Source organism: Anas platyrhynchos, chromosome 1, assembly GCF_047663525.1.
Source record: "Anas platyrhynchos isolate ZD024472 breed Pekin duck chromosome 1, IASCAAS_PekinDuck_T2T, whole genome shotgun sequence".
Taxonomy (NCBI): Eukaryota; Metazoa; Chordata; class Aves; order Anseriformes; family Anatidae; genus Anas; species Anas platyrhynchos.
In genome coordinates, this window is record NC_092587.1 from 87,921,911 (window position 1) to 87,935,077 (window position 13,167).

Here is a 13,167-nt window from a genome sequence, read left to right on the forward strand (position 1 = left end):
ACAAACAAGCTCAGCCTCTGGCTGTATTAAATTACTTTAAGGTTGTACTGCACTGGGGGGATGTAAGCACTTCTACAATGTAATCAATTATGGCCTGCTGCTGTTAACACAGCTCCAAACAAAGTGACAAAGCCCGCTACCAGGCAGCATAGGTACTGCTGCCCTTCTCAGCAGCCTTCAAAGCTGAACTCAACTCAGCTGTAGAGGATGGGGAAGAAGGAGAGGGGCATTCCTGTGCAGGAAGATCACCTGCCATCTTTGGGGCACAAGGAATTGTCATCCCTAGTGCAGAGAGACCCATTTTAGGTAGCTTGTCCAGTGCAAATCATCACCTGAAAGCCAACAGCAGCAACAAAGAAGAGCTTTACCTGACCAGGAATAGCTGAGGAAAGCATCCTTGAGTTTTCTCCTTCACAAACTCCTGGATCCCCAGTACATTCTTTAACAACAGTCCCTTGGAAGCTCGGTCAATTTTTGTTAACACCATCTGCACAGATACAGAAAGGGAAGATTGAGACAGGAAAAAGAGATTATTTTGCTACTATGCCGGAGTATCTTGCAAGGCAGGCTGAAAGCTCCGGGTCTTACCTAATTGGAAAAAATGGTATAATACAGTTCATCAAAACACTTCCACAGCCTGCATAAGCTGTGGACTTTTTCACATTCCTTGATCTAAGCACTGAAAAAAGCGTTCATTTAATAAATCAAGCAAAAAGTCATTCAAATCCCCCCAGACATACTTTAGACCTACGTTACTAACAACAAAGGTGGGCTAGAAGGTATTCTACTTAGGTAGAACAACGTGCAAAGCTCAGGCAGAGGGTACACAGCTACACAGACTGCCTTTAGCATAAAATAACACAAGTTTTTGTTCTACCTTTTCAAGAACAAAGCATCGCTTACCACATACGGAATCCCAAACTCTTCCAGCATCTCTACTGCAATATGGTCTGTTTTCTGCAGTCCTACTACACCATCAACTAACAGAAAAGTCCTCTTCAAGCTAGGTCCCGCTCTAGGGTCCCGGTCCCGGCCCCACTCCCGGTCCCCGTCCCCGGCCGCGGGCCGCCCGCAGCAGCCGCATGGCAGCAGGGCACAGCGCTGCGTCCCCTTAAACTCTGCTCCTCCTGCAGCAAGGTGGAGCTCTAATGCTTCGAGCTCCAGTCAGGCCACAGTCGCTGCCTGCTGCACGCACAGCGCTAGCGAGTAAAGGTGTGATTTGTGTGTAGGCAGAGCGCCTCTCTCCTGCCAGCCCCCTGGTGCGAGTAAATCACAGGTGGGTGCGGAGAGAAAAAGCAGAGGAACAAACACCGCAAGGACTAGTTTAGGCACACCGCTAGTGCTTTGTGGTGGTTTAACAACCTAGCTTAATTAAACTCTGCGGTGAAGCCGGTACCAGAAAACCCACCCTGGCCAGAGATCGGCTTTGTAACCATCCTGGTAGGCAGATTTCCACATTTTTAAGCCAAAGGCTTTAAAATAAATAAATAAATAAATAAATAAATACATAAATAAGCAGAGTGGGTGCTTTCAGGTATTTTTGTCCCACACAGCTCACTGCCGCTGGCATTCCCCACGGGGAGTCCCTGTGGGGCCATCCCAAAGGCTGGCAGACAGACAGAGCTGCCACCTAAAGCCTCGCTCCCCTGCACACAGCCCGGGTGACAGACGCGCCCTCGCTGTGCAGATGTCCCTCTCTGTGTGGCTGTAGCATTCCCAGACCTTCAGCAAGGCTGATCGTGTTCAGGTGGGAAGGAACAACCTTGTCTGATTTTGTTCTCCCCGTGGTCTCCCGCTGCCAGCTTTTTCCTCCGTAGCCAGGCAGGTCTCCAGGCACCAGCTCAGGACTGCCCTTTTCAGCATGTGGGAGTTTTTGTGGCCAGGGCATCCAAAGGCCATCGTGCGACATCATTCAGCGGTGCTGATGGCTCGCACAGGCCACAACTCTGAGACTGCTCCCAGACTGCCCTTGTAAGCGTTGGCTCCTGCCCCTCACAGATCTATGACATGGCTGCTCAGATTACCATGTTGTGCTGGGTCTGGCTGGAATGTTAACTTTCCCGGCAGCAGCCCATACAGTGCCGTACTCTGCACTTGTAGCTGGAACAGCAGTGTTATCACACCAGTGTTGTGTCTGCTGCTAAGCAGCAGTGGCACAGCATCGGGCCTTTCTCTAACCCTCCTACGGGGTGGGCAAAAAGTGAGGAGAGAAACATCACCAGGGCAGCTGGGCTAAACCAACCAAAGGGATATTCCATACCATGTGATGTCACACTCAGCAATAAAAGGTGGAAACAGGAAGAAGAGGGGAGGAGTGGGCTCTCGTTGAGAAAACGTCGGTCTTCCTCTCGAACACCGGCTCCGTGTGTTGAGGCCTTGCTTCAAGGACGTGGTCCATCATCGCTCATTTGTGGGAAGTAGAGAGTAATTTCTTTCCTCTACACTTCCACATAGCCTTAATTTATTTTGTTTGTTTTCCTCACTTCTTTTTATTTTTCCTTTTCCCCTTTCCCTTTTATTTCCCCTTAGTTAAATTGTTTAGTTCATGGTAGTCTTTATTTAATTATTATAATTATTTCCCTTTAATTAAATTATCCTTGTCTCAACCCGTGAGTTGTTCTTTGCTTTACTTCTCCCCCTCCTCCTCTAAAGGAGGCGGAGTGAGAGAGCGGTTGTGGGGTTTAGCTGCCCAGCACGGTAAAACCACCACACATGTTCTCCAGTAATCCATCCAGAAAGCATTTCAGGAGAGGATCTGGGCAAAATCCTTGATAATTCATAAACGCAGTAAGGCTGGAAAGCAAAACAGACCATCCCTAAAAGCAAAAGGGCAGGCTTCGTTCGGGACCCAGCAGCTGCTCGCTGCAGGAGCATCTCCAGGCGGGTGCCGTTGCCCGCCTCGCCCAGGAGATGGAGATGAGAGCGCAGCACAGCGCGGCCTCTTGCAGGAGGCAGCCCGGAGGGTGAAGTGGGACCAAACTGCACCTGGCACATCAGGGATGGGGCCGGGAGGGCAGCAAGGGAGGATAAGGCCCGCTGCTGGAGGCACGGAGCCACTTGGGGAGACATCTTCTGAGCTGAGGAGGAGGCAGCAGCAATCTGAGGTTGAAGGACACTTAAAACCAGCCCCAGGGCTGTGCTGGAGACAGACAACAAAGCCAGAAGCTCGGAGCAGCTGCCCAGGACACGGCAGTGATGCCCTTACCACAGTATTACCACACTGTGTGGCTCCAGCTCTAAAGGCAGACAGAGTTTGGGCTTCCAGAAATACAAAAACACCTGACAGCCCCACCTGATCTCAGCCAGATTGCTAATACACAACCTTCCCACCTGCTTCTTGCTGCCTCCACCATCTAGTGCTGAGCTATGTCACCCTGATGAGCATGGCTGAAGCTACAGTACCTCCCATGCTGCAGGGATCTCTGTCTCAGAGAGACAAATGTGATCCTTGTGTCTCGGACCCACCTCTAAATGTGAGAAGCTTTTGTTGCACATAAGCTCCAAACCACACAGCTGAAGCTGCACTGACCAAGATAGCTGAAATCGTCAAAGAGAGTTTCAGAAAGAAAACTGCAGCGACAGCAGCCGGCAGAGACGAGGATTTCATTATGTCACTGCTGCTGGCTTCTCTCACTATAAGAGCTGCAATCACAGGATGCCTAATTTCCTTTTTGATCTCACCCAGCTTTACCTTTGTGTTCCCAACAGGTGCTCTGCCTCTTCTCAGTTAACCTGTACCTACTACCTGGAGGGGGGCCAGGATGTTTGCCTTCCTCCAGTGATTCTCTGGATCAGTGAGGCCTTGCAACCATTTGGCCAGGGAACGGAAACCCTTCCAGGTGGGCACATTTCAGCACAGCCATGGAAATGCATAAACCAGCTGTGCCTGTTGCTGTGGGGAAAGAGTTTTGTCTCCTAGAACAAGCAAACAGGCACCACCTTACATCAGCCTCGTGGCTTCACAGTCTGGGGAGGCTAACGCTGTTCTGATTAAATTCAGTTTAGTGTATTAATTTCCTGGGAAGTTCATCTTCTATCCAGAGAAGGTACCTTTGCTGGTAGAAGACAGCAGTGTTATCACACAGAAAGATTCTACCCACCTACATTCCCTGCCTGGAGGGTAGGAGGGATTGCCAGTATCTCCTAGAGGAAAGATCTTAAGCTGTTAGGTAGCTTTTTATTTTTTTTTTCCTCTTGGATAAAATCCTCACTGTCAGATCAGAACCAGGCATGAAAATCACTCGGCTTATACTTTGTGCAAGTTCTGCCATAGGTTTTCTTGCATAGTGGTACTGTGAGAAGTGTACAGAAAGCACACATTGATACCATTTCCTCTGCGTTCACCAATTCTCAGCACAGGAAGAAGCTCTGTGCTATGAAGAAGTGCTCTGTGTTGTTTGTAGCTGCAGTCAGGAACCTTCAGGAGCCTAGGAAGAGCGGTGGCTCTGACTGCTGAGGATCACTGGCAGGGGATGATGAGGATCTCACAGCAAGCAAGATGGTGCAGGAGACCTGCATCATCCAGACACGCAAGAGCTGCCTTGGAAGAGATCTGGAAGACCATTTACATCGTCGTCCTCCTCACCATCACTGCAGTCACAGGAGCCACAGGTAGTTCTGGCAGCATCTTGGGACCAAGCAGCTATTAAGGGCTAAGGGGGAATGCATCACAGTCATGTTTTCTCAATTCTTCTTTGGGGGAAAAAGTCTAGGGGAAGGAATCTTTAGAAAGAGCTGAAGGGCCTTTTCTGATGCAGAAGCAATAACCTGCAAGAGTTTAAGATTTAATGGGAAGGTTCGTTCTTCTTCACAAACTCTGCTAAATACTTTAAAAAGATAAAGCCCAAAGACAATGGGATCTGAAAAGACAGCAATAACCTTTCTCCTCCCTACCCTACATTAACTATGAAAATTCACGTTTGTTTTTATTGGGATCAGGTAAGACAGGTGGTTATGGGGCAGAGATCATGAGTCGAATAGGGATCTCTTCATCCGACAGAAAGCAGGCGTGTGTTTTATTTCCAGTTAAATGTCATACTGACTCTTCCACTGTTCCATTTGACAGCACTAGTACCAGGGAAATTGGTTCATATGAACAGGACAAAATTTGTCATTTGTGCTTGACCTTATTAGGAGGGCTGCTCATAGCCAGCACAAAAGTAGAGTCAATGTCTTCTGTCATTTTTCTCCTGTATCGGGCAGTGATGTAGAGAGAAAAGCAACCAGAGATCTTCCCATACAGGTGGGCTCTGCAGCTCAGCCAGACTCTGCTTCCCAGTCATGTTGTTTATCTAGTGCTTTAGGGAGGAGAACTCTGCATAAGAAAAGAGTACCAAGGACCAACTTTTGCAAACACAGCCATGAATTTGGCTATTTCTTTCTGTCTAAAAAAGGAGACATGCAGCCCTTGGGCTGGCACAGACAGGACCTCTCTCTGGAGTGTAACAGAGCTGACATTTCCCTCCGAAGCACAGACCAGAACTCCAAGGCTGTGAGTGACATCCTTGGGCACCTTTTCACACATCCTTCTACTTTGTCTCCTCCAGGAAACAGAATGGCAGCACAAGCGGGTCACAGCGCTGTGATGGCCTGCCCTCACAGAACAGGAGCAACTATGGTGACGTGGAAAATAAGCCCCAAGATAGGAGGCCCTTGCACCTTGGAATTCAGGGCTGATCAGAACAGGGTGCACAGAACAAACTGCAGTGACAGCGTGAAAAGTGAATTCAAACCAGAACAGTTTTATGCCCTTGAGATACAGCAAGTGGGAATGGCTGATGAAGGATATTACAGCTGCGAAGTGGTAAATCAGGAAGGGAATTTCCACCAGATGTACCAGCTGACCGTGCTAGGTAAGGGACTCCTTCCTCATTTCTCTCTTCTCCAAAGGACCACCTCCAGCCCCAGACAGACAAAGCTCCTCTCCTCCCGCACAGGAAGAAGCGTGCACTGAGAAGAGGAGCTTTCTCAGTGGCACAAATGGTCACGCAGTCATTTAGTAGCTCTGTTTCTTCCCTCTCCTCAGTTGCCAAAACATTTATCCCTTCTGCTGCCCCTTTCTCCCCCGCAGAGTTACAAGTGATGGGTGTGAAGCAATCCCCAGTACACTACAGAAGGAGTCTGCACGTGCATCTTGTTTTCCTGTAGTCACTCACTAACACGCTACTTTAATATGACAAAAACACAGCAGGGCAACACCTCCGAGTACTGAGCTATTCGATCAAACACGGGATGTTGTTACCCAGGCAGGAAGAACAGCCCCAATTCCTGCTAGCCTGGCATTCAAATCCATTTTAAGCCACATGCATGAAGGCTGATCGGGACAGAAGTCTGATTCAGCCCTGTATTCTGGGCAATTTCCCACCTCCACGTCCTGAGATGCCTCCTCTAATGGTACATGGCTGTGGTAACTCACCTCAATGTGGGAGAGGTGTCCAAAATGAGGAAAAAAAAAAGAAATCTGTCCTTGTCAGTTTGGCACACATTGCTGTGACGGGATGGCACCTCCAACCTGACTCTCCTCTTCTCATGACGTTCCTTTTGGGTAAAGAATAAGAACAGCCTCTGCCAACTGCAGGAACCCACACGTCTCCCGTTCCTAATGTTTTGCAGTGCCCCCAAGGCTGTCCCTGTACTGTGACAACCACAGCATCCCCGTGTGCGAGGCAGCGGCAGGGAGGCCGGCTGCTGAGATCTTGTGGGTTCCAGAGAACAGCTCCACGACTGAAATAGACAGCCACGACAACGGGACAGTGACCGTGCTCAGCAGGTTCACAGCACACAGCACCAACAGGAAGACTGTAACCTGCAAGGTGTACCACGCAACTCTGAATGAGACCATGTCCACAGACTGTTCCTCACGTAAGCTCCCCCTTGCGTGTTCAGCATTCAAAATCCTGCCTAGCCCTCTGTTCAAGCACTATGACAGGCATCAGTGACGCTAGGAAGATTGCAGCAGGAGCCATGCAGCTGAGCTGAAGTTTCCGGGGAGAAATTTGTTGGGGTCAGGGAAAGATAAAAATGCTGTGAGAATTGAAAAGTGCTCTGTGAAATTTTAGTCAGAATGATAGATTTCTGTAGTCTTCCCTCCCACAGATAGGGCTGTGAGAAGACAGGATTATTCAGATGTACACAAAAGAGTGTTGTCTAGAAAGTATGATCCTGAAAGGGGCACACGGTAAATGATCTGTGAAATGTACCTAAAAGAACTGTTTCTCTTCAGACAGCGTCACATGGTTTCTTCACCACGTCATGATCCTTGGTTGTCTGCTGAGCCTCATTTTCCTTTTTGCTCTTTTTCACCTCTACGTATTCTGTGATAACAGGTATGTGCAAGACCAGTACACAAACCCCTCTGGCCAGTCCATGGGAAGTTTAGAAGGGCTTCTGGTACTCCATGTCATGTGCAGTCACCTCAGGCTTTCACAAGCAAGCTAGTTCAGTTTGCACAGCTGGTCTTAGAGGCCATTCATGTGGTGTTACAGAGCTGCTGCCATACTTCTTCCAGCAGCAGAAACACAACGGGAATGGGTAGTTTTATCTGGCTGGTTGATGGATCTGAACAAGGATTGCCAGGCAGCAAATTGCCTTTCTGACGTTGGAGCCAGACTTCTGGATGATCTTGTCTTACTCAAATGAAACTATGGAAGGCGGGGGCAGTGAAGTGCAGGAAGTATGAAGGTGAGATCTCAAATAAAAAGCCTTCTATTCCTGAGATCCCTATCAAAATAAGGGGGAGGATTTCTGTTTTAATGTTCCTAGAGCCCAAAACTGCATTCACGAGAGAGACTGGTCCTCATACTTACAGTATTGATGTCTTGTTTCCTAGGACAATGAGGAAGCAGTAAAGGCCAAGGCACATTCCATCTGCAGAGCTGTGTCTGGGGCTATTTGTAACGCAGCACCTGAGGAGAGATGAAAGAAACTCCCAATCAGCACTGCGAGATGCAGCAGGGACTCACCAGTGCCAAAGCACGCAGGAAGAAGAAACAAGCATCCACAGTGCAGCCAGTGTAACTGCACCGAAACATGGCATGCAGGGCAGACCCTACCTGACCTTTGTCAGCTTTTTTTATACCATTTCTCTAGTGCAACTGCAGACGTTATCACCCAGACAAAAAGCTGATAATTAAAAAAAAAAAAAAAAAAGCATATTTTTTTTTTTAATAAAACCAAATCTAACATACATGCAATAAGAAATTAATTTGCCTTGTATGAAAACAAGTCACTCTGTTTTAAATAGATTATATCCTAGTATTTAAGTAGCCTATCTTATTGGTTAAGATAAATCAGAAGTTTTCTTGCATACTAATGAGAAGTAGCTTTCCAAGTATGGTTACGCAGCACTGAAGCTAAATGTGAGCAGCGTTCTCATTGTCCCTATATGAGTTTTAAAGATGCATCAATAAGAACTAAAAATAAATTTAAAAAAAATGATCTTGAGCAGTTATGCCACCTGAAACATAGAAGATATTACAATCCTGAGATCTAAGCCTCACACTTGCACGTACCTCTTTGCATAATCCAGAGAGCCCATGCAACACAGCTCTTTAATAACCAGTTTCTTTAAACACATCTTAATGGCCCTAACACAAGGCAGTCCTTGACTGTAATCTTCCAGTTGATGACAGGCTGCCACTTCTAAGCCTCTAAACATAACCGTGCCTGTTCATCATTTCTGAACTTCTATTTCAGGTAGAGCTGAGTATTACTCTGCACCTGAAATTTCAAAGAAGCAGTAGGTATTTCACACCCACCTCATTTCTCCAGACTCAGCAGAAATCCAGGTCTCATCAGCATCACTATACAGAAGACCCTGTTCCAAACTAGTACACCTGGAGACCTTTTCCATCTGCCAGCTGTTAGGCCTCTCTATCCTCTTTACAACTCTTCTGATCCCACATGATGTTAATTACACCTCCCATGCCCACTCCTCACATCAACAGCCATTCAAGCATTTGTTTGTTTGGAGTATCAATTACACAGATCTCTAGCTCTCAGCCAGCAAGGTGTGCTTAAAACTGGAGCATTAATATATTACAGAGAAAGTAAAACACAGAAACTAAGTTATTAAACTCCCCTGGACCTTGGAGGCTCTTCAGGAGAGTGGCTTTTCTCCACAAATGACCACAAACCTCTGGTGTTTTGAGGGCATTGATGAAGTTCAACCAGGTTTAATACGTTTGTTCTAGCACCTTGTGTACAAACGCTAGGCTTAAGGCTGACAAAACAGGGTGATTGCCGGCACCCCCTGGCCAGAATAGCACCTGACTGGGCTGAGCTTGAACTTAGGTAGCTGGAAGAGAAGGCAGAGAACAGGGAACTCCACGGCTTTCAGAAATCTGGAAGATGATCTTGATTTGTGTTCTTCATTCACTGCTTCTGTGCATGACTGACCACTTCTCAAGCTTTGCGAGCCTTATTTCATATCTGAGCCAGCACCAAAACCTCATATAAACTTCAGTGATAAGAAGAGCAAGCTTGTAAGTCTCAGCACATGGAGAATAGTCATCTAGCTTTATCGAGAACACAAAATGCTGTGTCACCACACACCTTGTGCAGCTTTTCTAGCAGCATGGCTGTCTGACAGTCCCTGGCCTCTCTTAGGCATCAGGCCTGCAACTTATATTTAGATATTAAGAGTCTCAAGATGGTTTATGCTTATTCTTGTCTATTAACAGTCTTGCTCATAACCTGATAACGTGGAAGATGTCTTGTTTCCTCTCGGAGTAGCAAACCAGCTTGGCTTCCACTTCGTAGCTGAACAGCTAATTTACACACCACTGCCCTGCTTCTCCTCACGTTCTTCACGTGTGGCCAACAGACTCCTATAAATGGCTGTTTTGGGGTGTTTCTGGCCATGACACCGTACAAACGCAGAGTGATTCTGCTGACAGAGTGCAGTGAAACCGCTCCTTTCACTCACTGATGTGGCCCTGTTGTGCCCGTGTGCTGCTACACACAGCTGCTTGGTCACAGAGCTTCAAACGCTGCACAGCTGGCACACGATGCAAATGAACTCGGAGATGAGAGCTAAACGAAGAAACGCTTGGGATGGCTGAGTTACTGCTAGTTCTTTGTGGTGACTGAACTGCCTTATCAAAGGCCAGCAGAAAACCACACTGACTTCAGTAGATATTTGTAGTTATCCTGGCGAGTTGGTTTCCACAGCGCACATCAACTGACTGACTGCACGCACATCACACTCGGCTAAGTCGCATCTCTGCAGCAGCTGAGCAAGCTCCGAGCACCCGTACGTACAAACCTGCCCACAAGCACACAGCTTCTCCACCACTGCATTTTACGTTGAGACCACCTGCAAAGCTGCAACTCTGCTTGACTCTTACTAAGTATATTACAGACAAAGGGAGCACGCAGAGATCTCTTCCTTTCCTCTCTTTGCAAACCGTAGGCAGGCAAAATTTCAGAGATGCCAAAGACATGCCCTAAGTTAACAATAGCCCGCCAGTGTCAGTAGTACTCAGGACATGAATCTGAGACTTGCTGTACCTCTTGTTTGGGGCTAACCTACTGTACTTCCCTTCCTGTTCTCCAGACTGCTCAGGACTCTAGCCAGAAAGAAAAATAACTTACATTCTTTGCCACCATTTCCATTCAAATGGCTCAGGGTCCTTCTACCCTCCTTTAGGGACGAAAGAGATCAAACTCGCACAGCAGAGTCCACAGGATTGTGTGACCAGCCTTGCCCCTATTCCTTGGTCTATTTACTCCCAAAGCCATCACAAATCCTTCTGCAGGACAGAGGATAAAGCAACCTAGGCTTTCTACAGTCCGAGTTTCAGCCCAGTCTCCTGGGCAACTACAGGAGCAACCGAGAATGCTTCTTCCTTTCCTTCACTGGATGCCCCATCCTCTCATTGGTGTGCTCACTACACAAAGAGCTTTGGCAGGAAAAGATTGCTTGCCTTTTTCTTTCTTTAGCTGTCACTGGGGGTATTTTAATATACCAGTTTTAAGCTATTCTTCCCCCCCTCAAAAAACAAGCAAACAAAAAAACAAAGGAGGAAAAACTTCTAACAAACTCAGACTGCACCAATTTTTCTCCCCCACCTCCACCCCTAAATAAGAACTGACTTCTCTAAGTTTCAGTCCTTCCCCATCATGTTCGCACAACTGAGAGACCACAGAGTCTTATTATTTGTGCGTGGTGAGCTTGCCCCAGAGTGTTACATAAACCCCCTCTCACATCCTGTTCTTTTGCGGAATTCACTCAGAGCTCTCCAGCGTCGCCAGCTGCATCTCTTCCACATTACTAGTCACAAATCCCTAGCACAATTCTCCTCATATCCCCCCAGTGCTGTCTGAGCCCAGCAAACAGGAACACAGACGCTGAAAGACGTTCTCACTTCCACAGAGTGTTTCTGAAGCTCGGCACAAGCACACACACCCACGTCATTCCCCTGACAAGCTCTCACACAGACCTGTAGAGAACCCTGCTTTTCTTCCACCTGCTACAATTTGTACAGCTGGAAAAAGCAAGATAAAACGAACAGGAGAGTGTGATTCTCACAGTGACCTCCCATTCGATGTATAAACATGTGAACAAAGATGCAGAAAATGGCACGTGTGTGTTTCTCATTGTGGGTAGCGTAAGATTGGGTTACTTCAGAAAATCTTATGAAGTGTTTGCATCCCTGCTTCTGTCTCCCAGATCTGCGTAGAAGTAACGTGGGTGCGAGAATGACCAAACTGACAGAACACTGGGAAAAACAGTCCTCTCCTTCTGGGTGTTTTTGGGGTGGCTGTCAAAACTCCTCACTTTAAGCCAAGAGGGTGACTCAAAAGGAAAAAGGTGCTAAGGGAGCCAGAGCTAGAGATTAAAGCAAGAGACAGCCCAGCTCCCTCTTTTGATCTCGGGTTTGTAGTATTGGCAGGATATGTACAAAACATGGTTGTTTCTTGGTTGTGTGCCATAAGTGTCCCATCACTGAAACTGGTACCAGTTTATGCAGCTCCTCAATTAGCAGTTGGGCAACTTGGTATGTAAAAACGAGTCAGCGTTGAGGTCTGATCTACCCCAAGACTGCCTTAAGGGAGGAAGCAGCACGGCAGGGGAAAGGACTGGCCCGGAGGTGGCAGGGCAGGTGAAGGCATCTCCTTACACAGCAGCAGCTGCTTAGTCCTCTCAAACACCGGTGGTGCTCCAGCACAAGAGAGAAGTTGTGTTCTAGTTAGAGGCAATATCTCTACAGCGGTAAAGAAACTGCAAAGCAGACTGCAAGGGAAGACATGGCCACTCATTTTAAAGAGCTCTTCTGGTATCTAGAGGTGAATAAACAACAGGCATTTCTGCTTAACCCTGCTAGTGAGTCTCCCCCATTCTGGCACAGCTGCCTTCTCCAAAAGCTGTTTTGAAAACCCTGTCACTACTTTTCTGTCTTTGGACACGTTCAGGCACTGGCAGAAGATCACACTGTAAAGAAAAGGTATCAGATTATTAGTTTTTTGGGGAATAAGCCCGGGTCATGCCTGGACAGTGATAACACCCTGTCATTACTAGAGGAAAAACGTTTCCTCCAGTTCCGTAACATCTAAAGCAAAATTTATCTTCACCCAGCTGCTGTGTGAGAAGGGGGGACAAACAGAAGTCACAGTCACTATATCTATTTCCACACGCCTTCCCAGACTGCCAGCACAGGAAGCTTGGTGTTGTGAAAAGGGATCTCAAGCAGACCATTTGGGAGCAGGCTGGTCAGGGTGGTCTGGCACAGCAAACAGCGATGCCAACTCCTGAGAGCACAGCAGCAAGGTCTTCCTACGCAGCTGAGCGACTCATCCACTGAGCACTGAGAGCAAATTTGGCATGAAATTTGTTGGAAAATTGCCTGAGCCTTCCCACTGCTTGCTATTGGAGCAACAACCAGGGCAGACTGCCTTCAGGAGCAAGCAGCTGTTGATGCTGGAGGTCAGGAGAATGTGCACCAATTGTTCCTTAGCTTGGTTGCACCCATGGCTAGATAGCATGTTCACATCAGGAACAGGGTACTAATCAACAGCTGGATGGAAAAAGGACAGAAGAAAGTTCACTGCAGGAGCTGCAATATAAATGCAGTAGCCTGTGTTCCCCTCCAGTGGGAAGTCTTTCAGAAAAATGAGACCAAGCAAGTGTGCTCCCCACGTTTCCCTGTCACGAGGCCACACCGCAAA

General features: G+C 47.5%; 2 protein-coding genes across 4 annotated transcripts in view; both read left to right on the forward strand.

Annotated features, from left to right (window-relative positions):
• LOC101789696 (cell surface glycoprotein CD200 receptor 1-A) overlaps window positions 1-13,167 on the forward strand; it is a 68,854-nt gene that overhangs the window by 15,036 nt on the left and 40,651 nt on the right. The gene's annotated exons all lie outside the window — the stretch shown is intronic.
• Window positions 5,386-8,492, forward strand: LOC140003623 (cell surface glycoprotein CD200 receptor 1-B-like). Of its 3 annotated transcripts, XM_072044486.1 has the most exons (4): window positions 5,386-5,852; window positions 6,613-6,861; window positions 7,223-7,325; window positions 7,829-8,481. In XM_072044486.1, the coding sequence occupies exons 1-4, from the start codon at window positions 5,399-5,401 to the stop codon at window positions 7,845-7,847; spliced, it is 825 nt and encodes a 274-aa protein (XP_071900587.1). In that variant the 5' UTR covers window positions 5,386-5,398; the 3' UTR covers window positions 7,848-8,481. The 3 variants fall into 3 exon arrangements, with proteins under 3 accessions (XP_071900587.1, XP_071900589.1, XP_071900586.1); XM_072044488.1 differs by lacking the exon at window positions 7,223-7,325 and having other exon boundaries at window positions 7,829-8,492; XM_072044485.1 differs by lacking the exon at window positions 7,829-8,481 and having other exon boundaries at window positions 7,223-7,437.